Source organism: Calonectris borealis, chromosome 2 (genome assembly GCF_964195595.1).
Source record: "Calonectris borealis chromosome 2, bCalBor7.hap1.2, whole genome shotgun sequence".
In the NCBI taxonomy this organism is placed as follows: Eukaryota; Metazoa; Chordata; class Aves; order Procellariiformes; family Procellariidae; genus Calonectris; species Calonectris borealis.
Window position 1 is genome coordinate 22933553 of NC_134313.1, and position 26856 is coordinate 22960408.

The following is a 26856-nucleotide window of genomic DNA, read 5'->3' on the forward strand; positions in this document are numbered from 1 at the left end:
TATTTTTCTGTTTCATTTGTTTTTATTCTGGTAATCTACCGCTATGTCTACATGAGTAAATACAACACCAAGACACATTCTCATGCACGGGAACTAGATCATTTTGCTGCTACATTTTTAGAAGTCTCTAGCACAGTATTGGCTTGAAGTTCTAGAGCACCTCCAATAAAGTCCTGGTTCAGGGGTTAAAATGGGCCAGAAAACAATTCCAAAAGGCTGCTTTGGAGAGTAGGAGAGTATCACAGTATGGATTTGGCTAACTCTGTGCCAACTGGACTCAGTGCCAGAGAACAACTCTGTGTGTTTTAATGCTGTAATACAGAGGACACCTATTTCTTTCAGATATGACACTACTACAGATTTAAAACAGCCAGCTAGGAATTGGATTGCAGGTACGTTAGCTTGCCAAACAACTTATTTGGCTTCAGAATCACTATGCTACAAATAACTTACGAAACAAGTTAGCTGTTTGAAAGCCAGTTAGCCATGCTATTACTATATCGCTGTAAAATTCCATAGACTAGTATGCTATTCCTACTGTTACTGTTATTATCACTACTATGACTACTGTCACTGTTATTATCACTATTATCACTAGTACTAGCTAATACTGACTGCAGACCAGATGTGCTGATACAGATTTGGCCCCAGGCATGACCTGTGTTGGATCCTGCAAAATGCTGAGCAACTTTAGCTTCTTTACCTACATTGGCCTTTACGAAATAAAATTTGCTTCTCCAGCTTGTAAGATCATCCAAGATGATCTAAAAAGAACATAAAACACAGAGAATGTCTAAAAATAGTGTAGAATGATGTCCTAAGGGTGTAATAGGCTACGTTTTGCAATAAGCTACAATGAAAGCATTTATACATCATAATCCTAGAACCATAGAATCACAGAATGGTTTGGATCAGAAGGAGCCTTTAAAGATCATCTAGTTCCATCCCCCCTGCCATGGGCAGGGACATCTTTCACTAGATCAGGTTGCTCAAAGCTCCCTCCAACCTGACCTTGAACACTTCCAGGGATGGGGCATCCACAACTTCTCCGAGCAACACGTTCCTGTGTTTCACTACCCCCATATTAAAAAAATTCTTCCTTATACCTAATCTAAATCTACCCTCTTTTAGTTTAAAACTGTTATCCCTTGTCCTATCACTACAGACCCTGGTAAAAAGTCTTTCTCCATCTTTCTTATAAGCCCCCTTTAAGTATTGAAAAGCCGCAATAAGGTCTCCCCAGACCCTTCTCTTCTCCAACAGCCCCAACTCTCTCAGCCTTTCTTCAGAGGAGAGGTGTTCCATTCCTCTGATAATTTTTGTGGCCCTGCTCCATGAAAACAAACATTTTCGTGGCCCTCCTCCTGTGCTTCATATCTTTCTGTATACACATTCACTTTAAGTAAGTGTGTTTTTCAGACATGTCTAATTCCAGGTCTAAATTCTTAGCACAATAAGGAGAAAATATTAGGTAGAATGTCTATATTTTCTTTTTCTAAGTTAATATAAATAGAACCAAATCATATCAATCATCAATGGGTATCATTCATGACATAATTCAGGCACTTTTGACGGAAATGAATGCAGCAATCCGAATGTTAAATGAGGAATAACAGCAGCGCATAATACATTGCCATGGCAGCTAGCAGATCCAGGAACTGTTACGCCAGGTTAACGGGTATGTTGGGCTGCGTGGGTTACCTCTCCGGTAACTTGGTTACAAAGAGTAAACAAACAGTGCAGTCAAATTGCACATTGCACATTGCACATCACCGAGTCCTAGAAAAAGATACAAAGTGAAAGTCCTAGGAAAAGTGCTTTGTGATTGCTAGTGTTTCACACAGCACACGGGGCTTTAAACATCTCCTTCAAAGTCTTCCACAGATAATGAGCTGAATCACGTCTGTTGAGAAGACTGAATCCTCCGTGTTCAGCCTTGCCACCTTTTCAACACTATACAGCTCCTCTTAAATTTTTAGAAGGATCACTTTAGAGGAAATATTTTTCAAACTGCTATAGAAATATCCTCACATCCAGAGAGGCAAATACCTTCAAAATAGTTTTCAAACTGCTGTTTGCTAGTAACACTGAAGGAAATTCATGAAGTCAGAAAGTCCCCAGACTTGGGCTGCTTTTGAAGGAAAGTAGGTGTGTGGAAGAGAATGTCTAGAAATCGCTTTGCTTCAGCTACCCGAGCAGTTCTGGTGTGTTGAAAATACACACTGAGCACACAGCTCATGCACGTAAACAATACTTATGGCTCACATAAGCTATCAAATCAGTAAATCATGCACGGACTGACTTTCCAAAGCTCCCTCAGATATGTGGTTCAGTATCTTTCAGGTATAATTTAGGCTGCCACCTAAAGTGTAAACGACTGAAAATAAAAGAGGTGAGAGAGGTATCATTGATGTCAACCTCAAGCCACTTTTGTTCATCTGCAAAACCACACATGAGCATGGGTCTGTGAATAATGTTCACAATTTTGATCAATTTTCCTAGGATTATGCTATATTTGCTGTTTGACTGTATTTCAAAATGTTGGTCCTTTAGCTTCAGCTGGCTACTTTTTGTTGTCCTATTTAGTCAACGCTTGCGTAATGATAAAGCTAGATGACCAAGACAAATTTGGACCTGAATATAGAAGGCACTGTATGAACTCATAGTTCAAGATTTTGCTCAGAAGAGCTTAAAGTCTGAAAGGCACAGTATATAAAAATCACAGGCTGCAGAGTAGAAAGAAATGGCACCAAATTTACACCATCCTCAGTAAATCAGCAGCAAAAACTTCCTGCCATCTGGATAACCTCCATCAGCATACAATATTTCAGATATATAGGAAATAACATCCTACTAATCTTTGCCTACCTATATATATTAAGAGACAGTTTGTATCAATTTCCATTTAACTAGTGTAGATTCAGACTGGCTTACTGAAGTGAGGCCTATGATGTCCTCAGTGGAAGAAAAGTGAAAGGTGTGCCTTTTTCTTTATCTATCTGCTTGTATTAGCTATTTTAAATAAAAAACAGCACTGGTATAATTCTAATAAAGAGTGGTCCATTTAACAGTACAAAATCCAGTAATTGTGTTCTTTTTCAAGGGTCACGGCAGTCCCCATTGCTAGTGGTAAGTGACTCAACTAAGTGCAAAGGTGTTTCTCTGGGTTAGAGACTAAAAGAGAGTATCTAACTAAAAAGAAAGGAAAAAAAAGATCTGAACAGATCATGCTGTGTGACATAATGTGTTTACTTACGCAACACAATGGAGCTGGTACTTCAGCCCCAGCTTGGGTACTGGAAACTGCATCAGTGCTGGGTTTGGCCAGGCTAAATAGTTTTGCAGAATATGTCACTTGTTTGTCTGGAGTCAGCTCAGGTATTTGTGACAGTGCTATGCTGTGTGGCACTGACATGCACCAAGATTCATCTCATTTCACTTCTGCGTATTAAAAGTAGGAGTCCAGTTTAAGCCAGCTGCCTAAGCTCCCTCTGTAGTCAATGAAGAAAAATTTGAAACAATCTGATCGTAGCAGATTGTAATGCCAGAGTACCAAGAATGGCAAATGAATGAATTTTCAGTCCTGGAGAAGTTAACAGCCAATGTTAACTGAAAATAGAAAACCTACGGTCTCAGTTAGGAACTACATACAGCCATAAAAATAACAGAACCAAACCTAGAAGATGGCAGAAACCCAAATGACCAATACTGCTGGTGACTGTCAGCTATGTAAAAGAGGTTCTCAAACATTTTTGGGCTATTGGACTAGTATAGTTAAGGCACATCAAGTTTTGAACTCAACAGAATACAGATAGATCAAATAGGCAGGTTGCCTCCCACCTCCCAGTCCAGATGGAGATGCCTAGCTACACTGTGACTGCTCCTTTGTACTATATACATGTGTGTCTGTCTATACGCACATGTATATTTATATACATATATAAAAATACACACATGCATAAGAAATGCTATTTTGTGTTTATTCACACACATCATGTTTTAATGGGTATGTACTGCAGAAAGTGTAGGAGTTGATGACGGACTGAAAAAAACAATCAGGACGACAGCCTATCTGTTTGCCATATCTCACAGACAACGAAATATCCTTATATATAAATGATATGTTAAAAATAACCCCAAATAATTAATATAACTAAGTTTTTATTAAAAATATATGATTGTTAAGCCTTTCTCCATAAATTTCAGCTGAATAGTACACAAGCTATTATGCAGAGGAGCGGAGAAACTCTCCCTCCCACTTCTTTTGGAGGGATCTGTCAGGAACTCTGGGTTCTCAGAACCCTAACAGTCAAGCCAATAATTCTTTGCTTATTTCTTCCCCCCCTACCCTGCTCCTTTTGTTTCAGAAACAAAATAAAATAGATACACATTTTGTTAATTAAAATTCCTTTTTTTTTTTTTTGCTGTATGAATACTGGCTATTGTTACTTTCTAAAATAATCTTTTGTGGATTTAACAAATGTCAGACTTTCATCAGAATTCTGCACCAGCATTCTTGTTTAGAGAGCTCTACAAAATTCAATTAGAATAGAAGCAACCCACTAATGCAAATGAGTTATTTGAATACAGTTTTTCTACGTCTGCCTATTATGTAGTGCGTCAAAGATAGTTGACTCTTTTCTTAATTTTTACAATGTGGGCCTTTAGTTAATGTTTTAATATAGTTTAGTTAATAAACCTCTCTAATTTTTTCTATATGCTACCCTCATTCAGTCCCACCATGTTTAATAATCTTAATATCTTTGTGTTTAGTTTGGGGAATATCTTTATATTCAGGGTCATTTAATATATAGATGAGTTCAGTCCTGTACACGTGAAAAAAGAGGAAAAATGTTCTCTAAGGACAAAGATAACAAATGACCATATCGGAACAGTTTTTCCTGTAAATATTTAGAGAATGTTTTAAATTTGAATTTAAATCTTATTTTACTCTGTGCAACGTGATATATAACAGAAAGGTACAGACTGCACCGTTAAACTGTTGGTGCCAGTGTCTACTAAAGACATGGGGCCACCTCCTGGCTTTGCTTAAATCTGTGCAAATATGGAGTTACTCCATGAACCTCTCTAGGTTCACATTAAATTTGAGTTTTCATAAATATATATCAGGTAAGCGTAGAAATCAGCTGAGTTATGCACCTATTTGCTTTAAGATCTTCTATAATTAAGCTAAGATCATGGTTAGAATATTGTTCTTAGGGGACGGATAAGTATTCTTAAACAGGATTAAAGACAAATAGCTTAACACAATGTTAAGCTGTTTAACTGGGATAATGAAAAACAGCTTTGATATGAGCTAATCAGACTTTTGCAAAAACCCAAGTAAAACTTACAATGGATGAAGTCTTCAGAGTGAGGAAAAAAGAGATTTTCTTTATAGTTTCTTTATAGAGCTGAATCTGCCATGCTGGATAAATCACACAAACTTCTGGTTTCCAACATCCATATAGTCTAATAATCAGATGTTTTCATGTCCCAGACCAGAGACAAATATGGACAAAACATAAGAACAAAAATGGCCATATCAGGAAAAACTGAAGGTCCAATTATTCAATATCCTCTCTGTCAGCATGGCTAGTACCAATGCCTAAGAAATGCATGTAAGGAAAAAAAAACGTATAGGAAGGAACACCTCTGTTTCACTGACTGCTGGTTTAGAGGCTCTCTGAGTTAGAGGCTTTTGTGTTTCATTGCCATTGCGAGCTCCAACCCACCTCATTTTGTCTAGTCTCTTTTTGAGCCAGTATATACATCAGGTCCATATAGTATCCTATAGAATGGGTCCCACAGTTTAAATTTGTACTGTGAAGAAGTACTTCCTCTTGCTTGTTTGCCTGGTAATTGCCTGCAATACCCCAGTTCTTGCATTGCGAGAACAATGAATAAATCATTCTGTAGTCACCTTTTCCACAATATTCCTGACTTTACAGCCCTCAATCATCTCCTTCAGTCATTTTTTTCTGAACTGAAAAATCCTATTCCATATTTTTCATCACCCTTGTTGCCTCTCTCCCTACTTGTCTAGCTCTGTGTGCTTTCTGAGGCTGTGGGGCCATCAGAGATGCATACAACAGAATAACGGTATTTTCCGCTCTGCTTTGTTATATTATTTTCCTAATAATTGTAACTTCATATTTGGGGAAAAAAAAACCCATAGGAGTTTGACTGTGGAGTCAAAACAGAGGCAGGAAAACATTAAATCACACTTTCAATTTGAGATGACTTAATAAGAAATAAACTTTCTTTTTTTTTTAACAATAAGCTTCTAAGCTGTAAAGCTGTAAAGAGTGATGAAAATATTTCCCTTCTATTTTGGAAAGCCTCAACATATAAAAATCTGTGTTCACACAGTGATCTGAGAAAGCAGTGACCAACTCAGGGTCTCTTTCAGTATACAAATTTTGACTCAGGTTCTATGCTTGCTTTGTGTTACATCCAGCTGGGCTGAGGTGTATCAGATAATCCCATTTCAAGTGCATGTATGATTGACACAGACAGAAAATTATAAACCTGGACCATTTTACTGCCATATGACAAAATGAGACTATAGAGAAAAATGGGAAACTTTTTTAGACTTCCTAACTAGGAAAGTCTTTGAAGATAGGTAAAATTTTGTTTCAGGATTAAGGAAAATTAGTGGCTAAGATGTTGGCAAACAGGTTATGAGATCCATCAGAGGAAGCCAGCAAACAAGCCTGGAGAGAGAACTGAAATGTTAGGTGAAGATGATCTATAAATGAATGACAAAATAAAAGCAATTGCTTCTTAGGCACACACCATCCAATGACAGTCAAAGATATATATATTTAACTAGAAAACATTTCGATATGGGATTTGATGCAAATTGTGCAATTAATTTTTATATGGGACTTGGAGAAACCACTGATCATCACTGCCAAATTTCAACAGGAAGGGAAAAAACCTCCCTTCCCTGCAGTTTGGGTAGCCAGATGAGACTGAACTAGATGGATGACTGTAGCCAAGTACCCAGTAAAATCTTTGGCTCAAGTCACATAAAGGAACCTGTAGACACAAACCCTAATGCCTGCAGAGTCCTGGTGATACTAATGAAATTCTGCATAAAGGGACATAAAGGCTCCTGGACTGCCATATGCAGGATCAGCACCCTAGGAAAAGGGATTTTTGCCATAGGCAACTAAACAAACAGGTCAGTTGGAAGACAAGCAATGGCTGCAATAGTTCTCCTCCTGGATTCAGTATGACCAAGGATAGGCTTTCTTATAAAGTAGAAAAGATTTAAAACAGAAGTTAGTTGCAAAAGGGAACTTCAGTAAGCATAGGAAAAGTGTGCACATGGGGAAATCTGCAATATATACAGACGGGGGAAAGTAGACAGAGGACACAGACAGGGGCAGCTTCAGGAGATTGTGCTGGGAGCGTTATCTCCTGAGATCTGTGGAGCCACTGTTGAATTCAAAACAGACTGAATTTATTCCTTTGGATTGGGTGAAACTAGCAGAAAAATGTATCTATTTTTATTGTTGTGATTCCATTATAGAGACCAAAGAGGCTTTGGTTATATTCTGGGCTCCTACCAAATGCCCAGATAACACACACAACTCATGTTATAGGAAATTCGACTTGTTTTTTCAGCTAACTAAAGCATCAAGTAATGTGGTCATTGCCTTTTCCACTACCTTGAGTCCCTACCATGTGCTCCCCGAGGTGCGGGGAAGCAGGTCCTTCCAGCTGGTACTCTCTGACCAGCTCTCTCTGCCAGCTGAGGTGCACTCATGGGACCGAGACCCAACAACTACACTGCAAAGCATGGCCTCCAGATGCTGTGAGGGAGTAAAAGGGCACAAAAGAGGGGTCTTTGCTCAGCACCTAAGATTTAGGAGGTCTGATATTGACAGTCATCAAAAGTGCTTTTGCATTTTCTGTTAGCCAGACTAATATTTTCTTTTGTTTGCTTGTGCTTTCTCACTACTGTCCTACATCTTGTCATGACATTCAAGGCTACTGCTAGAAATTGTGTGTGGACCTTCACATGAAGGCTGTTTTGTATCTTATAAGAGGATGTTGTATCTTTGATTCTTAACTCAAACACACAAATTAGCACCCAAAAGCTACCTAAACAGGCACTTTTAAATTATGAAGGCTTATGCATTTTGTGTCATGGCTACCTCAAGAACTACTTCTTCCTTTTGTAATTACTCCACTAGTGAGTACCTGTGATACCTAATCTATCAAACAGAAAAGATGTAAGAGCAGGGTATTTTTAGAAAAGGATCCTTCATTTTCAAAGGTAGTTCCTCTTGGAGATCAGAAATAGCTGACTTCTAGGGGAGTCTGTGAACCTTTTCATTTTACTTAGGATTTTGAAGAGGACAAAAGGAAGCTAGGAGGGAAAAAACTGTAGTTTTTAATCCCCGTGGACTCCAAGTAAAAGCAATAATTTAATTTAGACTTTGTAAAGAACTATTGTTAACTCAAATACAGGATGAATGAAATTTACAAAATAAAACAATTTAAAATTTTTAAAAACAGCACTACGTGAAAAAAAACTATATTTCCCAAGAAAACGGAAGAAATTTGCTGAGAATAAAGTTTGCTCTGTGAGATATATCATAACTTATTGTATTTAGAAAGTGACTGTTTCATTAGAGAGGATTCTTTAGCCTCAGTTTATTTTAGGTTCTGTTTGAATCAAAAATCTGACCTAGTACTTTGATTGAGGGGGGGACAGTCTAGAACGCATGGCTAGAAGAGACTTCTTGGGTCATTGAGGCTGCAGGACTTTGGAATACATCAAGTTTGAAGAGACTTAGCATTTGCAAATGGCCATACTAACATCTTTATTTTTCAGTTGCTCGAGAGGTATTAGATGCTTTGTATCAATTGCCCTGCTTTGTTGTACTTCTACAAGAGTGACAAAGGTGCAGTAAGCCTTAGGATCTGATTCTCTGCAACAATCTTGTTTAGGAAGATTAACTAATGAGAATACCTGGATCCGACTGCAAAACAATCTTTTCAGTCAGCAGGTGGTGGGAGGAAACAGTTAAATGCAGGTTAATTGGGGTAAGAAAGAATGATGCTGATACAAAATAATATTATCATTGTAAGTACTGAATATGGTGAATCTGGGTAAATGGTCATATGAAAATCAGGTTAACATTTTTAAAAGAGCTTTGGAGTTCAATAGCAAGGAATTCATCTGTTCTTCCTCGTGACTGAGATACTTTTAGTGACCTTTTCTTTAAAAAGCTGCACTTTCAAGATCACACATTTATTATTTAACATTGTATTAAATACTTCTGCAAAATCAAAAGATAACGTATGTGCTCAGAACTTCTAAATGATGAATTTGAGAGTGGAATGAAGTTGCATTCCTGTTCCTTTTATGGTTCTCAAATGTCTGTCTGTACCGGCAATTTATTTTCAGTACAAATAGAAGTAACATTGTAATTATCCTTCTATGCTAACAGTTTTGTTATTGTATTAAAAATGTTTTAAAAGGAACACATGGCATTCACTGGCATAAACACTTGTATTGTGAAATGGCTCCACTCTGCTTATGCCTGCTCCTTTGCTGATACTATTTTCCAGCAGTATGTCTATATTGTATTTCTATTACTGCAAGTTACCACTTTTATGAACAAATACAGTATTGTTTGCTTTCACAAAATAGAAAGAAACACAGTAGTTCTCTAAATTATTAAAATTTTATTATGTAATTACTTGCAAAATAACTTGTTAATTCTGAGGATTTATTATGACCAGATGAAGTAAAATACAATAATGTTCAAAAAGGTATTGAAACATCACCTGTTAATGGCTAGGATAAAACTAAAATGGTTTTTTTTGGTATTAGAAGACAAAATAGGGTGTACAGATATATGAGTAAGAAGTTTACTGGCATACTCTTTCATGCCTGTCAGACGATATGAATGAAGGTTCAACATACATTCAGGAAATGGGAAGAGCACCAAGTGTGCAGAAAATCACATTTCTGTCAAAGCAGTCAGGAAGCCAAGGACATAACAGAAGTGCAGGTTGGGCAGAATTATTTTAGGCATTTGATAAACTTTACACGTCAACCATGCACAGGACTAATCTTCTGATAAAAGTCACTTCTATTGAGCTCTACCCTGCCTGATAGCTTATGTTCATTTCTCCATCACTGAACAGTATCCCCTCAAAAATTTATTTTCTGAATGTTCATCTTACCTCCCTTGTTGAATTATAATAATCTAAATAATTTTTTCCATGAAGTATAGTGCTGTATATGTATATGTAACCAGAGTGAGTGAGAGAGAGAACAATCCTTTTCTTGTCCCATAATAAGCATTCTTCATTTCCCCTCCCTTCTTTCATGGGGAGGAAACACTTTGTTCACACGCCCCATTTTGTTTCCTAGCCACTGAACAACCATGTAACCCAAGCCTGAGGGCCTAAAATTGTAAAAGAGAGACCATTTACCTAGTTTATGAGTGTGCAAGCCTGTATTTTGTAATGAAGCAAAGGAATTTACTCATAAACAATGTCTAAATAGGTATTGATAATGCACTCCTTGCCACAGTCTACCCACAGTTGTGAACAAACATAATTTGCTAATTTTTATTCAGTCTAAATGCTATCTGTGCATCTAGCTCTGCTGTCAGAGTGAAAGGAACAGAAGTAACTTGATGAGAAACAAAACTGAGTAAGGATAAGAGGAAGAATCTTGAAAGATGTTGAAGTTCAGGACACTGAGGTTAAATTTATGGGGATAAAAAGGGAGAGAGAAAGTCTGTCAGAGCAGCAGGTAAAGAAGATTATTTTAACTACTGAGTACATGAGGGCATGCTGACATACAGGAGAAACCAAGCTATCCTGAGCTGCAGAAAAGAAGTGCATATACAGCACAGAACTGGATAGCATCAGAATAGGACTTGCCTGCTTTTGAGGAAGGGTGTTACTATAAAATAGTGTTTGCCTTAAAACCTACATTGTTTACAATTTTTTCTACAGGCAGCCCAAGACTAATCTCTTTTTGCTCAGAGAGCAGCAATATCAAGTCTCACTGTTCCTGTGTCATACTCCTGTCTAGTAAAAATAGGTACTTCATGCTTATTAAGCTAAGCAAGGATCAATCATAAACTGCTGAAGGAAGTAACAGGAAAAAACAGCTCCAGGAATAATCAATGGTGAGGGCTTTCATTTAATTTCATTTAATTTCATTTCATTTAATTTCATTTCATTCATTCTTTCAATTGATCTTCTTCCTGCTTAGGGCTTAGGCTTTTGCATAACAAAGCTTTAGTGCGTTTCCAATCCGGTAAGGAGTGGGTGGGAGTAACAGTCATCACTAAGAAATCATTTCCACACCTGCATGTGAACCTCACCCTTCTCTCTTGGAGCACTTCTATGGCCTTCTTCACTCATGCCTGAAATATATTAAATTTTGCACATGATCTGCATATGGAGAAGGATCTGTAGATTGTCTCTGAAGCTGTCTCTTGACAGATCAGAAGAAAAAAGTCCCATACCCTTGTTACTGCAAATTTATTACAAAATGAACTGAAGAACTAACACAATGCAGAAGAACTTGCATAGAAAAGTCACAGAAATCAAGCTGTTGCTTGGCTGCCAGAGAAAGCGTCAGCATAGGTACTGTTACACGGTGACTTTCTCACCATGTCTCAGTTTGGAACACAGGAATGAAGTAGTTAAATCAGAATAATATCTTTCACATATATAGAAAATATCAGTTTTCACCGGGAGGATTACAGAAATTAGAAACAGAGATCTCTATTAATCCAGCTAGTCATTGCCAATGCCAGAGCAAGGGTGTTCACTCTCAGACAGCCCATTCAGAAAAGGACCAAAGACCCTACTGGTGTAATGCTATTAGTTGCTGTATGTTGCGTGAGTTAGTTACATTTTTTAAAATAACTCAGCGTGTCTACAATATACTATTAATTGTTAGGAAGAAATTTATTTACTAGCTTCACTTACATAGATTTGGCTTTAAATTTGACCGAGAGCCCAATTCATGACATAATCCCTCAGAAAGACGTAACAAACTTATGACCAAGCATCCAACCCACTTCAAGCATCCAGCTGGCAATTCTGTGCTCAGCCCAGGCTGAGAAGTGAAGATGAGAAAAGCTCCATTTCAGGCCTGAAATATACCATCAATATTAATTATCCTCTCCTGATGCACCGAGAGCCCACCAATGCCTAGTGCCACAACCGACAGGGTAACTGCAGCTGCTGGGTACAAAAGCGAAGTATGCAATTTCTAGACATCTCCTAAGGAGAAGGTTCTTATATGGTTGTGCTGTCTGCCCATGTGGATATTTTTTCTCCTTACTAACGTTTGAACCTATGGAACGATTGCATTCAAGTTCCACAGTAGATAGAGATCTTAAAGGTATTACTTTCCTACAGGTTTAATGAAAACAAATGTCTGCTAAGAGCTGCAAATCAGTGCTCCCGTGAAGGAGCCTGAGCTCAGGTTGGACGCTGCCAGTCACCATTTGCACAGCTTGTCTGCCAGAAGCAGGGGATGTGGAAGAGACAAGAGAGCTCCAGGGATTTAGGAGATTTGATCAAGAACGACAGTAGGCTGAGTAAGAGAGGTGAGATTATTACCCTGTTGAGAGGAGAGGTGTAGGCTCCAACACCTACAATATCTGTAGAACTACTGAAGTTAGGAAGAAAGAAAAAACCTCTCTATATATAGATAGATAGTATATATATATGTATGTATGTGTGTATGTTATATACATGTATCTTTGATGTACTTTTGATGTACGTGAGAAGTATGTACATTTCAAACTTGCGTGTACATCTCAAACATATTTAAATCAAGCTTTCTTTATTTGAGACTGCTGAATCTAAATTTTTTGTCAAAGAATTGGACGTTTCCCCTCTACTTTTCATTACCAAATGGGATACTTCAAAAAGGCACCTTAAAAATCATCTTAAGGTGACAGATAAAAATCCAGACAAACTTCAGACAAAATTCAAAATAAATAGAATATTTATAATATAATAATATATAAATAATAATGTAATAAGCTGACTTATTTTTGTTTATTGCATTGAGGATGGGCCTGTGAAACTATAATCTGATTTTCTGTCCCCAAAAAAGCAGTGATTTTCAATTACTGTTCTTGCTTACTAGAAACTATAACACTGTTCAGTATTAAAAAACAACAGGTGATGCACTAACAATAAATAATTACTGAGTCCAAAGAGTAACAAAAAATTAATTAAGGATTACGAGGAATGGGGAAGAAGAAAGCATGACATCTCAGAAAAAAAGGAATTTCTGAGTTGCTCATGTACTCTGCTTTCTCAGAAGGATTTTCCTAGTCACTTCAAGCAGTGCTACACAGTCCTCCTTCACAAAAGCTTTTCTCTCTTGCTATATTCTTCCCCAGCTGCTCTTCTTCCTCTAACTCCCTTGTTCCTGATTCCCACAGTCTAACCTGCAGTCAGGCCCATGCTGTCATTTAGACCTCTCCCGTGTGTGCCTACTTCTCCTTTCACCGAAATGTTGCATTTCTCCGTACTCCACTTCCCTCACCTCTTGACTCTTTCTCTCACATTAAAGTCTGCCTTGCTGCCTCCTGCTGTTGTTCATCCTCACCAGTCTCTTCTGCTTTCAGGCTGTGGTTCATCTTTGATGAAAGTCTTCTCAACAGGCTATCAGCCACGCAGACACTGAGCCCTTCATCCTGCATCTGTACACTTTTACTAGTCAGATATACCTTACTACCTTCCTTTGATATCAATATTATCCTATGATATTCGTACCTTCCTTTCATACCGATTGAAGACCAATGTCTTATGGGCATCTGTTTTCATAAGAGTTGATAGAACAGTTTCTTCTTAATATTTTTAATTCTGAAGTCTTTTTTCCAGAATCTAGAAAATTCCTGGGAGGTGACAGTTTTCATGTCTGCTTTCATGTCTGCTTCCATGTCAAGGCTACTTACTTTCACTGGGATCCAAACTCTCTCTTCGCTAAAAAAAAAAAAACAACACTGTATTCAGGTCTCTGGTATTTAGACATGGGACAGACATGCCATAACTCAGGATGAGAGGAGCAGAAACAGCAGGAATTGTTGGGCTGAAGGTGGAACTGGAAAACGCGGTTAACTCTGCTAAAGGGAAGGAATGCAAATTAGCTAAAAATGGCTAATTAGCTACCTACAAAGTATTTTCAGATAAGAACAGAATTCTTGGTGATATGCCAAAAAATTAAATGGAAAATAAGTTCAAGGATTTTAATGAGTTTTACCTGTGTGATCACTGACTGTGATTTCAGCCACTTCTTTTCTGTCCGTACCTCTATATATATGTAAAAAAAAGAATTATGAAACACAAAGCTATAAAACTCAGAATAATTAATGTGGAGATAGAGGCTGCAGTAGGATTTACATGCAGGTAAGTATTATGAGCACATTGCTTTGCCATCCACCTTATCCTCCTGAATTTAATTATCTTTGTGGTCTACTCATTCAAATGTAGATGAGATTAGCAAAGGCATTATAAAACTACAAGGTGTTATGGAGGGTGCACACAGGCAAATAAATCCTCTACCACGGAGGGGTGACTGCATGAAACTAATTTTCTCAGGCTATATTTATAGTACCAAAATCTACAGGGGCAAGACACTGACTTATAACCATCCTCATGATTTCTTAGCCCACTCCCTGCCACTATTTTGACCCAAGCCAGCAGAGCTTTCCCAAAAAGCGGTTCAGGAGACAGCATGGGAGGATTCCAATAGATCTTAGGGATGAGGTGATCCTGTTCTGAGGAAAGCTTAAGATAGGTTAGATATCATATAGACATCAGCCAGATCTTGCTCTCAGAACCAGAGACAGACCCTGGTCTTTTTATTTATCTGTACAAACGTAACCTTAAGTGATCATAAGATTGAGAGCTTTAGAGGTGTCTCCAGAAGGAGACCTTCAGATTCGTTTCCATATGTACTGAGTATCTCCAAATGCCAGATGAGTACAGGATGGCACCAAGGTAAAATCAAATGACAGAAAGTTTCTTCCTCAATCCAGGAAAGCTGAGAATATGCAATACGGACACAACTGGCATGTTTTTAGATTCATCTCCCCACTGAGAAGAGATAAGCATGGTGGCAAAAGCCAAGATCCAGCTTGGACGGTCTGAGAAAATTCATTTCAAAATTGTAAAGAATCCTTTTCCCAATGGGGTTCTGCTCAAAAATTCCTATAATCTGCCAACGCACTGCATGAAAGCACTTGCTGAAATGGAATAGCAAAAGACATGCAAGGTAATGACTTCTACTGTGCACTGAGCACTTACAGACCTCTCTGAAAGGAAGCTGCTGAACTGGCTGATCTGTTCGTTTTCATGCAGCCTGACCTCTAACAAATAGCTGTTGCTGGCACCTGGCTTCGGTCAGTACCTTAGCGGAATATGAGGAGCCTCAGCTTGCACGCTAGCTGAGAAGTGGTGCTTTTAAAGGTAACTCCTGTGGCAGAGGTAACTCCTGGGTAGCTGATGGAACAGCACAGTGAACAGTTCTCTCCAGACTTTTATGTATTTCACCTATTTAACTGGGAGTGATTTTCTACACTTTCTGACATTTCTGTCCCTTTACTGATGAAGTCATGACTTTGGCTATTGATAAGATGGTGAAGTTAAACCACAAAGCTTAGTAATGGCAACAGCAAGACAGCTGAAGGGTTTCTCTAGTTCTCATCCTTTAGTAGTCCCAGCAAAGAAAGAGAGCTGAAGCAGGAAACAGGATTACTTTTGTGTGAAAAGTGGATTCACATGTCTTCCCTCCTTTTGTGAGGGTCAATATCCCTCAAATGTACCACTAACTTCAGTGGAACTACTCATATGCCTAACAGCAAACACATGTACTCAGCTAATTTCCAACATTCATAAGTAATATTCATTCTCAAAAATAAAATCAGAATGTCTTTACAACAGACAAACAATAAAAAGTCTGCCTAAATGTTTTTCTTCCTCCGAGTTACACATATTCATATAAAACAATTTTATTTGCATCCTCTGGATGGGAGCTCAATTTTCAGTCAAGTAATGCAATTCATGGTATACAGAGATCACAAACTGAAACAACTTTTCAGTTGCCTACAAACTCCACCGAAGAAATAACTGGGATGTCTGCTCTGCAGATATGCCCAAGAACAGCAGGGAGCTCAGTACGACTTGTGAAACTTGTGAAAGAGGACATATCTAACTGAGAAAGAGTGGCATAACAAGGAAATATAGCTGGTGTCAGGGAGAAGAGGTTCTTTGCCCTATTCAAGAAAAAGCACATTTTGGTGAAACACAGGCAATGCTTCTAATTAGACCTTTGAATTCAATAGTGGTCCTATTTTAGTTTTGAAGACTCTTTCAGGATGCATGAATTTTCACAAGATAATGATTCCAATCTGTGAGTTTAAGGTTTCAAAAATACTACCCTATCTTGCATTCTCTTGAAATGACTGAAAATATTAAAACAAATATTAAAAAAGTCATGTCAAAATTATAAAATGTTGACATTTAATCAAGTCATAATGTTTTATGTGAATGCTTATTGCAAAAAAAAGTACTTGTTACTGATAAAATTCAGAAATCAATGAGCAATTACCTCAGTTATTAAATTAAAACAGATCTGTAAAGAATTTTTCTGATGTTCATATATCATAGCATATTTTTATGCTGTATTAAAACAAAAGTAGAATATTGCCTAGCTAGAACATGTAATTTACAGATTTTAGAACATCTACGATACAGAGTTTCTATAAAAATGAGTTTTATTTTGTAAGATGTTACTATGTTATCTTTTCCACTTAACATATTAGTTAAATATGGCACTGTCTTAATCATGGCAGGTTTCACACAAAATATTGCACTAATTTTACGTTTTGAAAAATACTTAATATTTCCACCTTATAAAAAACTCAGTAATGTTGGTAACTATTAATTAATTTAGTTAATCACAGGGAAGTAATTTTTCCTTCACAGTACAATTTGTTCTTGACAGGTCTTATTGCAGCAAATAGTAACAAGAGGAGTACTTATTACTGTGAATATTTTCAATTAAGTCTCAATGTGATTTCATAGACTGAGCTAAAAATAATTTTTGCTGGCACCAAATTCTACCTAGACAATGGCAAAACCTAAATATTGGAGTACTATAGTTAAAAAACTGGATAAAATCTGAATGTAACTTTTGAGCAGGGTTTTAATTCATGTAAGATAACATATATAGTTCAACATTTCATATTGTAATGAAAAGATCACAATAAAACAGTTCCATGATGTCGTTCACACAAGCACTTTTAAGCATAGGAAAAGCTCCTAAAAATATGTATAAAAAGACAAACCCCCTCCCAATGTTAAAGAGGCTATGTTTTGATTACTTTACAATAAAAAGTAGGACTGCTAAGAAAATATCTCCCAAAGGGTCTGTTCATCTTATGCAAATACACGAAGAACCATACACAAATTATTTAGCTGATGAGGAAAAAAATAAATTTTTGCCTTTTTTAAGGAATCATTCACCTTTTCCTAAACATGCTCCATTAGGAATGGTTTGAGAACAACCTGCATGTTTTCTTCCTTCTGTGACATGTTGTCAATGATAATTTTTTGCTTCTTAATATATTCCCTGAGCAGGAAGAGAGAGTTTAACTGAACTTACATATGCCTAACAATATTAGAGAAAATCCTATCACTTTGTTCAAGCAGTAATCAAAATGCAGTAACAAAACTTGTGCTGACACTTAAGAAAAATATTGGAGCAATTCCTCAGTCGTAAACTACTAAAATATAAAAAAACTGTAGCAAAAATATGCCGTTCAGCGGTGCACTCCTTGAACTAGATTCTAAAGTTTCCATTGAATTTAGATGCACTTGTGATGTCTTCAAAACCCTCAATATCCATTGCAAAGCATTTGGTAACTGCTAAGTATAAGGATGTGTTTTACTTCATCAAATTGAAAAAAAAAATTTAATCTGGAGTTGTCCAATAGCATACATACAATGGACACCCAGAAGGACGGAAAAAATAATTTCACAAATTCTTTATTGTTGTGTTGCTAAAGCATGAAATAGGGACTTGACAAGTTTTAGGCTTATATTCCTGCTCTCCATTGACTTCTGCTGGTCTCAGGTAACTTCTCTTTTCTGTTCCTCTCTTATCCTTCCCCGTGTTTGTCTCACTTCTCTATACAGACTGCAAAGGTCAGATATGAATAAAAAATGGTTTAAAAATGGGTACAAGTGCCTAAAATGCACAGGAATTTGGCATCTCATTCCAAAGAAATAAGCCTGAAAAATCCTGCTCAGAGCTCCAGTGGTGCCTAAGTTCCCCCAAATCAGCTTTTTTATCCTAATTTTCCCTCTAATTTTGATTCTGTGTATGTTGAGAAGCTACTGACTCTTGCCAACATGGAGATGGCAGGGACCTATCCTACACATCAGCATTCAGAAAACACAGGTCCTGCACATTCTGCCTCAGGGACAAATCTGGTAAGCTTTACAAACTGCAGCTACAGGATTCTGCTCAAGAAATGTAGTTTTGGCCACTGCTTTCTTTTATTACATCTCTAGAGAAGCAGAAACCGAATCTCGGTTTTATATTGCAACCAAGAGGATGTGTCCACGATGGAGGGAGATCTGGGTTCAGAGCCCCTCCCCTGCTGGAGAAGAGTAAAACATTTCCCACTTTTTTGGAGAGTTCCTGGCACACACCATCTGACACATACCAGACATGCACAATTTTGCAAACTGAAGTTTTTGCTAGCACCCAAAAAAAGAAAAAAGGAAGACCCATTAGGTCAAATAAAGCATTGATAAGAGAGCCGTGACTGTAGGCTAATGGTCAGGGCAATTTGTTTGTGAGTAGAGTGTTCAGCTTCCTGATCCAATGGTTGCTTGTGTATTTTCTGTGAATCATCACTGGTACACTTAGCTAATTTTTAATTACTCTGTTGTTAATATCATTTCTCCTGTAAGAGTTTTCTGTTAGTGGCACATATAAGTTTTGAGCGATAGCATCATCACACTTCTTCCATGGAAGACAAAGCCAATCTAAACGGTCTGGAGATGCCTAGGAGGCAGATCCCAGTTCATTATGAGGGACATCAGCACAAAGAATCCAGAAGCATGAAGAGCCCCCACGACTGTATTCTCAGTATCTGCGTGATTTCCCATGAGCTCTATATCTTGTGCGGTGTTTAAAAGCAGAAATACTATTACGTTTACCTCCCCATTTTATCCTACGGAGAGCACAGATTACTCTTATTTATAATACAGGCATATGGCAGCAGCTGAAATGGGCAATGTGAGAGTGCACATCGTTATTTAGTTGAAGATGGTTCATAGAGCAATGTGTAGGTAAGTATTACCCTTCTGGAACTATACAAACAGTACTCATTGAGGTGGCTATGTAAAAAATTGACAATACTAGAAAAATTATTTTCTTCCCTAAAGTATAGACTACATAGATACACAGAACTATAACTACAGGTAAGTATCCTAGACATTTCAGGCAAACTGGAAACTGAATAATTGCCAGAGTAAAAGGATGAAATTGCCCTATAAAGTTCTTTTCACTCTCAAGTTTCAGTAGAATGAAGTCAGAGCCCTTTTTCACAGAATATCCAACAAGAAATTCACATATATTATATCACATGTTAACTAAGGGATTATAAAATCCCAAAAGGAGTTTTCAAACTGAAACGTTCTTAAGGAAAGCCTAAATTACTCAGTTGAATAGCTCTCACATAGCCTAAAAAAGAAATGCTCTCCAAATTGAATTAATTCAGGAAGGACTGTGATGGGTTTTCCTTATGTAACAACACAAAGAACAAATCTTGTTTACTGTGAAAACAGAAAGAAAACAGCTTTAAAGTTTTTTGATGAGATGTATTTTTTTTTTAGCAGGGATCTTATGAGAATTCTTCTGCTCTGAATAAGAAAAGGTAGCTTAGCAGTATTCTTACCAAGAAAGATCACCCTACATTTCTCTCTCTATTTTTACCTCTAATTATGGAAAGAAAAAAATCTTGTGGAAGGTCAAGCTAAATGTTCTGATCTCACTTGTAGCTTTCTCCTTTTTTTCCCTTAGTAATGAGATCAAGTGGTAATATAAGTAAGTTGCTTTTTAAGGAAAGGGTTGGCAACACAGAAAATCATTTTTGGAAATATAAGTAGAGGTTTTTAATCATATAAATGCCTACAGCCAGGGGATTTAGTTTTATTTCTACCACAGTCAGCTGGAAATCTCACAGCTGTATATCTCACTGAGTTGGTAACTACATATTACAGAGAGGAAGTTCAATGAGTAAGTTGTGACTGGGGCAGTATGGCTCAGTTGGTGTACATGATCTGCACATTTTTCCTAAAATTAAGCCTTTTATTCTTACTTCCTAGTCTCATTACAGGGCTTCCTTCTCATCTGCCTGGAATTTCTGCTTATATATGGCATAAGGTGTCTCCCACACTTTGTGTGTGAGAAGTGACTTCCAGAGGACTTCTATAAGATCATAGCTAGCACTGCCTGGAGTTCAGTTCTGACACCTCAGCTATATATTTCCTTTTACTGCACCCATCTCTCACAGAAGCTTTATGAAAATATGACGACTCAAATATATACCTACCTCCTCTACAGAAAATCCGTTGAGGAGAGTTGCATAAATTTTGTATTGCCTTATCTTCTTTCCTAGTCTTTTCCTCCATGTGGAAGAAAAAAATTTAAAACCAAAAATCTATCACCTTAGTAAAATATATTTAAAAGCCTGTGTAGTCAGCTTTTTACTTTGCAATTAGAGTCTATTTATTTATTAGCATCCTCTCCAGAGTTTATTTAGTAAAAGCTGATTAATGCACTTGGTAATGTACTTATTATAATGGTACTTTCTCTTTGGTAAAGGATTCAGGTCACAATTCTCAACTAATCAGTAGGACAAATTGGCCTTAATCTCTTGTCAACTGCTAATCCTATATTTCTATCAATGTAATATGGGTTTATTTTGAAACTAAATCAGATTACACATCAAGAATACTGATACAAGTATAATACTACACATTAAAGCAATTTATTAACATTAGCAATCTGTCTTTGGAATAGGAGAGGAAATAAAACCCCAAACAAAGAGCTTGCTTCAAATCACCTGAATTATTTCTAACCCACCAAATGTTAGCTTCTAGGAATGATAGCTTGACTCAAGTGTAGGGAGTATTCCTTTAGCTATTTTTTGTAGCACTGAAAAGGTACAAGAACCAGAACTAAAATCGGTTCTGATTTACCTTGCCACTCTACTCTATAGTATCTTGTCTTTTACTAAAGTCTTATCTTAAGTAAAAGTTACCTTAAGTAAAATTACTTTTGTGTCATCCAACCATTAGCTTGATTCCAAGGTTAAAGAAATTGCAGGAATTTCCAGGCTCCATTTTTTTTTTTAATTGCTTTGAAATAAATCAAATCAGTTCACAAAATACTGATCCTGTATATTCTCATGCTTAAAATTTCATTAAATCAAATAATAGGAAAGAAATATCACAGCAGTGATACACATTGTTAAAAGGAGTATGAACTTTTAAAAAATAAATTACAACTCTCCTTTAAGCCCAATTGGAAACCAGAGAATGAGTCTCATCTATTTTTATTCATGTCTTCTGTATTCCCATGGTCTTAACACGGGCATTTTTTTAGCTCTTTCTTTTCCCATAACAATAGTGATCCACAGAGCACCATGCAAGATCTTTTCATGTGATGGATATGAGAACACACTTGGATTCTCTTGCTATGATAATCTGAAAAGGTCAGTTCCTAGTGCCTGTGTTAATGAGGTCAGATCTTTTCAATTTTTTGTATTATTATTTTACTCTCATAAATTACCCTTGATGGGCTTGGTCAGCAGAGTTACCTGATTAGCAATTTTCTAGGCATTTAAGACTGTACATGTCTGAAGAGAAAAGACCATTGCTTATTCAGGTTTTTGTCATATTTCAGATGTATCCAGTTCTTTCTCTGGAGGGCTTCCAACACAGAATATACACTAGCCAAAGTTGAATGAAATAAAAATACCACTGTTAAATAATAAATTCATCATCATCATCATCATCATTATTATTATTATTATTACAATGACTCCTTTTACTCCCACCTATAACAACAAATCAACATACCTTTACCCGCAAAAAACCCAAAGAACTCTTCCTACCTGAATACACTAAAAGAATTACAGACCAGAATAAAAAATACTTTGTGGTAAGTATTTTGAGTGTCCATTTCTTAATACTGTGCCAAATAACAAGAAATAACATAAAATGAATTTGAAAAGACAGTAAAAATTGACCTTTTAAGGCATTTATTGCAAGCCTGATTCACAGTCCTGAAAGCAGTTATGATGACCTACTTTCAAAAAAACTTCTGGCATAGATTTAGTTATAAAATATAAATGAAGAAAAACACTGAAATACAACTATGCTTTACAAAACACTTGAAAAAAGTTTCAGAGATACTGATAGGCATTTCTTCATTGACTTCCATATGAGCACACAGTTTATAAAAGCCTAGTTGCTATAAATATGATCACAACTTTCTATAGAAGTAATATTGTTATGATATCGGCATGCTTTTTCAAGCCTGATATGTAAGGAGATATTTAGCTGATCAATTGAATGACATAATTTCTTCAGAAACTACCTAAGAACCCTTTATACGTTGATCAGTTTCTATGTGGTACCAGTGCCTTGCCACCTGAGTATCCCCTGCCTCTCAGTTCAGACAGGACGTCTACAGCACATTAATGTTTTGATCCCAGCCTTTGTATCAATGCTTGTACCAATACACGATTCCTTGTGCAGGCATTTAATCTGAAAACAGGAACATGATGCGATAAACCAGGGAAATTTATAAATTCATTAAATACATTACCTGCAAGTTTTAAACCTCTGGCATTCATGTATAACACTGGTATTTTCTTTAAGAAGTGCCAATGGATGCTTAAGCCACGCAAGACACTTCTTCGTGATGTGACCTCACGGTCACCCTCCCAACAGGCCATCACCTTGTATCACTGGAGACACAGCACCGCACACATACTTCATCCAGGGGCTGACACGTGGCCACAGGCTTGCTCACCGCATGACCAGCATGCTCTCATGACCCAGCTATTTAGATGATGCACGTGCCTGTCCTGTTAGGTGCAGCCACATGTGGCCACCAGACAAGCCCCCTCAGGAGTGCTGTCATATAGGGTAGCAGGAGCTGATGTGCGGTAACAGCTGCACAAAACAACCCCTATCCAACCGATACACGAGGGGCTTTTTCAGAAGACGCGCTGGCAGCTCTCGTCTGGGCCAGGCGCAGGCCAGCGCTGGGCACAGACCTCTCCCAGGGAGCAGCCGAGGGAGAAGGGCTGCCGGCCAGAGCCGTGCAGGCTCCCCACGTTTCTGCTGCACCTCTAACAGCACTGAAATACAGCTCCTTATTCAAGAGTTTTTCAGAACACCCCATTCACAGTCAATGGGTCAAGAGACCTTGAATACTTTTAAAAGAGTTACATTTCACATTTGTCCCTGACTTGAGCATATAATCAGTTGTTGGGCAACTGATTGGATATAATAGAGAGAAAAACTTCAGATTAAAAGTCCCAAATAACTAAGACAGCATGGTATTTAAATCAAATCTAGGCAAGCCACACAGTACAGATTCTCTCTAGTGCTGAGACATACTTGAACAGCATACAAAGAGCTGACATCCTTAATTTAATATCTCTTACAGTAAGAGAGACCAGATTAGATCAGATCTAGTAATGTAGTGCATTGTATTTGATTGGATATCCAAATACATCAATACAGTTACATACCTGTGTACTATCACATGAGTAAAATTTAGATTTCTAGGTGAGCAAGTGGCTAAGTTTTTTTCTTACCCGACAAGACACTTCCCAGATCTGTATAAAGATGACTTCATCTTTTGCCTCGCATTCATTTGAGATCAGAGAAAATAGAAACGTGTATGAAACTGCCATTTCCATAACCCGCAAGTGAGTTGGTAAAACATGAGGCTGCTGCAAAGACTTGCCTACTGATGGAGTCATCAGTGTCTGCATGGTATTCAGAGCTTTCACTATATACGTTCTTTCCCCGCTTCTTCTTCGTTCTCTCTTGTCTCATATCACATTCAGTAAGGCGCACACTCAAGCTCCCTGCTTGCTTTCTATGCTCCTCCTCCTTCTGCACTTACCCCTCTTGCTTACCCTTCCTTTCCCCTCTTTTTTACTTCTACTCTTTCAGGTACTTTAAATCCCCTTCCTAAAAAAGTTTACTTACAAAAGTAAGTCACACATCATTGTTTTGCTCCATTTACTTGCACATTAAAACTCTTCTCACTTTGGTTTCACAATATAAACTGCAAACTTCCCAGAGAACTGAACAATCTCTTATCAATGTTTGAATGGTGGTTAGCACAATGGAGACCTTCAGATGGGACCACACACAGCTGAACACTATAAACTTGCGTTGAACCATATGACAACGTTACAATGGTTTAGCTTAAATACTGAACATACAATATATCTTATGTATATACCTTGAAATATATAAATATATATATGTGCATAGCTATATAAGTTGCTTAAACACTTTTTTTATATATATGACATTTAAATACAAGTAATCTTTTTCCATGTAAAATACACTTGTCCTATAGAGCTTCCGTAATTGACAATGAGAGCTTTTCAGAGTGCATTATATGGATTTTCCCCGAAATAGGAGGAATAGAAAAAAATGCATAAGATTTTTTCTGCATCAAAGCAGAAAACCTCTCAATTTTTCCTAGGTAGAATATTTCAGTATCAAATGTTAACTGAGATAAACAGAAATGAGGAAAATTTATACTGATGGCGAATATGCTTGTAGGCTGAAAAGAAACTAATTAAAAAGCAATAAAACAGTTGTACTAAAGAATAAAATAGAACATCATTTTGTTCAGGAAAAATGTTTCATTTCAAAATAAGGTTGCATGTTCAAATGTGAAAATAAAATCCGTATTGAAATACGCAAACACTATTTGTGACAAAAGCGACCCTTCACAAACTCGCAGTAAGGATTCCCCTCAAACAGAAGTACAGCAGCTTTTGTTGGCTCCTGAGAAGCAAGAATTAGTGCATTAAGCAGGTTCCAGCAAGCAGAAAATAAAAGCCTCCATCCAACCTGAAAAGGACCTTTGCTAAAAAAAAGTTTAGTAAATGTCCAGAGAAAAAAGATGTTTGACCATTTTCTTCATTCCATAGAATATTGTTGATTAGGCAACTTCAACAGGATAGCCAAATGATTAAACTGTAATACATACATATTATGTACATTTAATTGATAATTGAGAGGGGAAAAAAATCTGTTTCCTACCAGTTTGGCTGAGTTGTGACGTGCTACGGCTTTTTCGCGAGAGACCCACGATGGCGACCATCTTTGCACCAATGCTGGAGCGTCTCTTTTTGCCGCCACCGCCAACAGTGCCCACTGCCGTGTCCGACTGGCTGCCATCGTTCTTCTCTAGTGTGTACATGTCCCCGCTGATGCTGGTGCTCTTAGTCATGTTCTTTCCTGAGGCGCCCATCTGTCTGCTTTGCATTTTGGATGTAAAGACACTGTCAGGCAGTGGATGGATAAAAAGCGCAGACAAAGAAGAGTAAAAAAGGGAAGACAGAAAAGGACAGGTTTCAGATGGAAGGTTTTGGGACATGGGAGGGTAAAAGCAGCTAATTCACACAGGTAGGGTTTGGTTTTTGAGAGGTAAAAAAGAGCAATTTTAATTCTAGGTTCCTGTTTGATCTCCTGTAAACACACTTGACTCATCAAAATTTCGCTTTAAATTATAACTTCTTATTTACTGATGGTCTTAAAATACATTACCAGCAAAAGCATATGAAAGAATTAATACATCAGTATACCATATATACATTTTTTGCTAGAGAAATTTACGTTCTGCAATCAGTGCTCTGTCCCTCTTCTTCTCACATACATACACACAAATAATCTATATTCCTCCGGGAAACAGATACCTGATTCATTACTGAGTGGAATGAAAGGATATCAGTCTGAAGCCTAGCTTTGGTTTCCAGACATGTCAAGGATGTTTTCAGTAATCTGGCTTAGCTCAGTCATCTTATGATTTTGATGAAATTACACAGTAATGAACAGCCGTAGGTTTTTTGCTCCCTCTCTTCAGCAACAAATACATGTATTATATATGTATTTCATACCACACTTGGCTGCTATGTGACTTAGATCATCATTACTGATAAATGGAATTTAATTCTAATATACCTTTTGTACTCATTTATAGACTGTTTCTACACGCTCTACATGGCTGCGTCTAAATTATCTGCGGCAGCGGTTCACAACATGCCCCAGGGGGACCTGATTCCTTTGCACAGAAATGACAATCTACAGTGATGACAGCAGTACCTCTCCAAATTTTGCCCTGACATCTAACTGGTAGGTGTCCGGACAAACATCCAGATCTGGAAACTCTGGAGCACATGTGGGCCTGAGAATACATAGAGAATATTTCTATTTCAGTGAAGTTCTTGCACAGAACTTAGACCTTTATTGTTCTGTTCAGTACCGTGCATCTCACTGAAAAGTCCCCACTAGATACAGTCTTAGACAATCCACAAAACTGCAATATTTCTGAAAATCAGGGGAAATTATTTTTGTGTTAAATCACCAGTATATAGAGACTAACAAAGAATATTTTTGCTTTTTAAACAGATTTTCAAAAACATACAAAGGCTATTCCTAGAGCTTTGCTGCTCAGCAAATGGCTCTAGAGTAAATTTTAGTGGGTATAGCCACACT

General features: G+C 37.4%; 1 protein-coding gene across 1 annotated transcript in view; it reads right to left on the minus strand.

Annotated features, from left to right (window-relative positions):
* RIMS2 (regulating synaptic membrane exocytosis 2) overlaps window positions 1–26856 on the minus strand; it is a 484675-nt gene that overhangs the window by 27893 nt on the left and 429926 nt on the right. The window contains exon 36 of the mRNA XM_075141296.1: window positions 25402–25643. Coding sequence (XP_074997397.1) covers window positions 25402–25643 — 242 coding nt within the window. The remainder of the gene's footprint in view (window positions 1–25401; window positions 25644–26856) is intronic.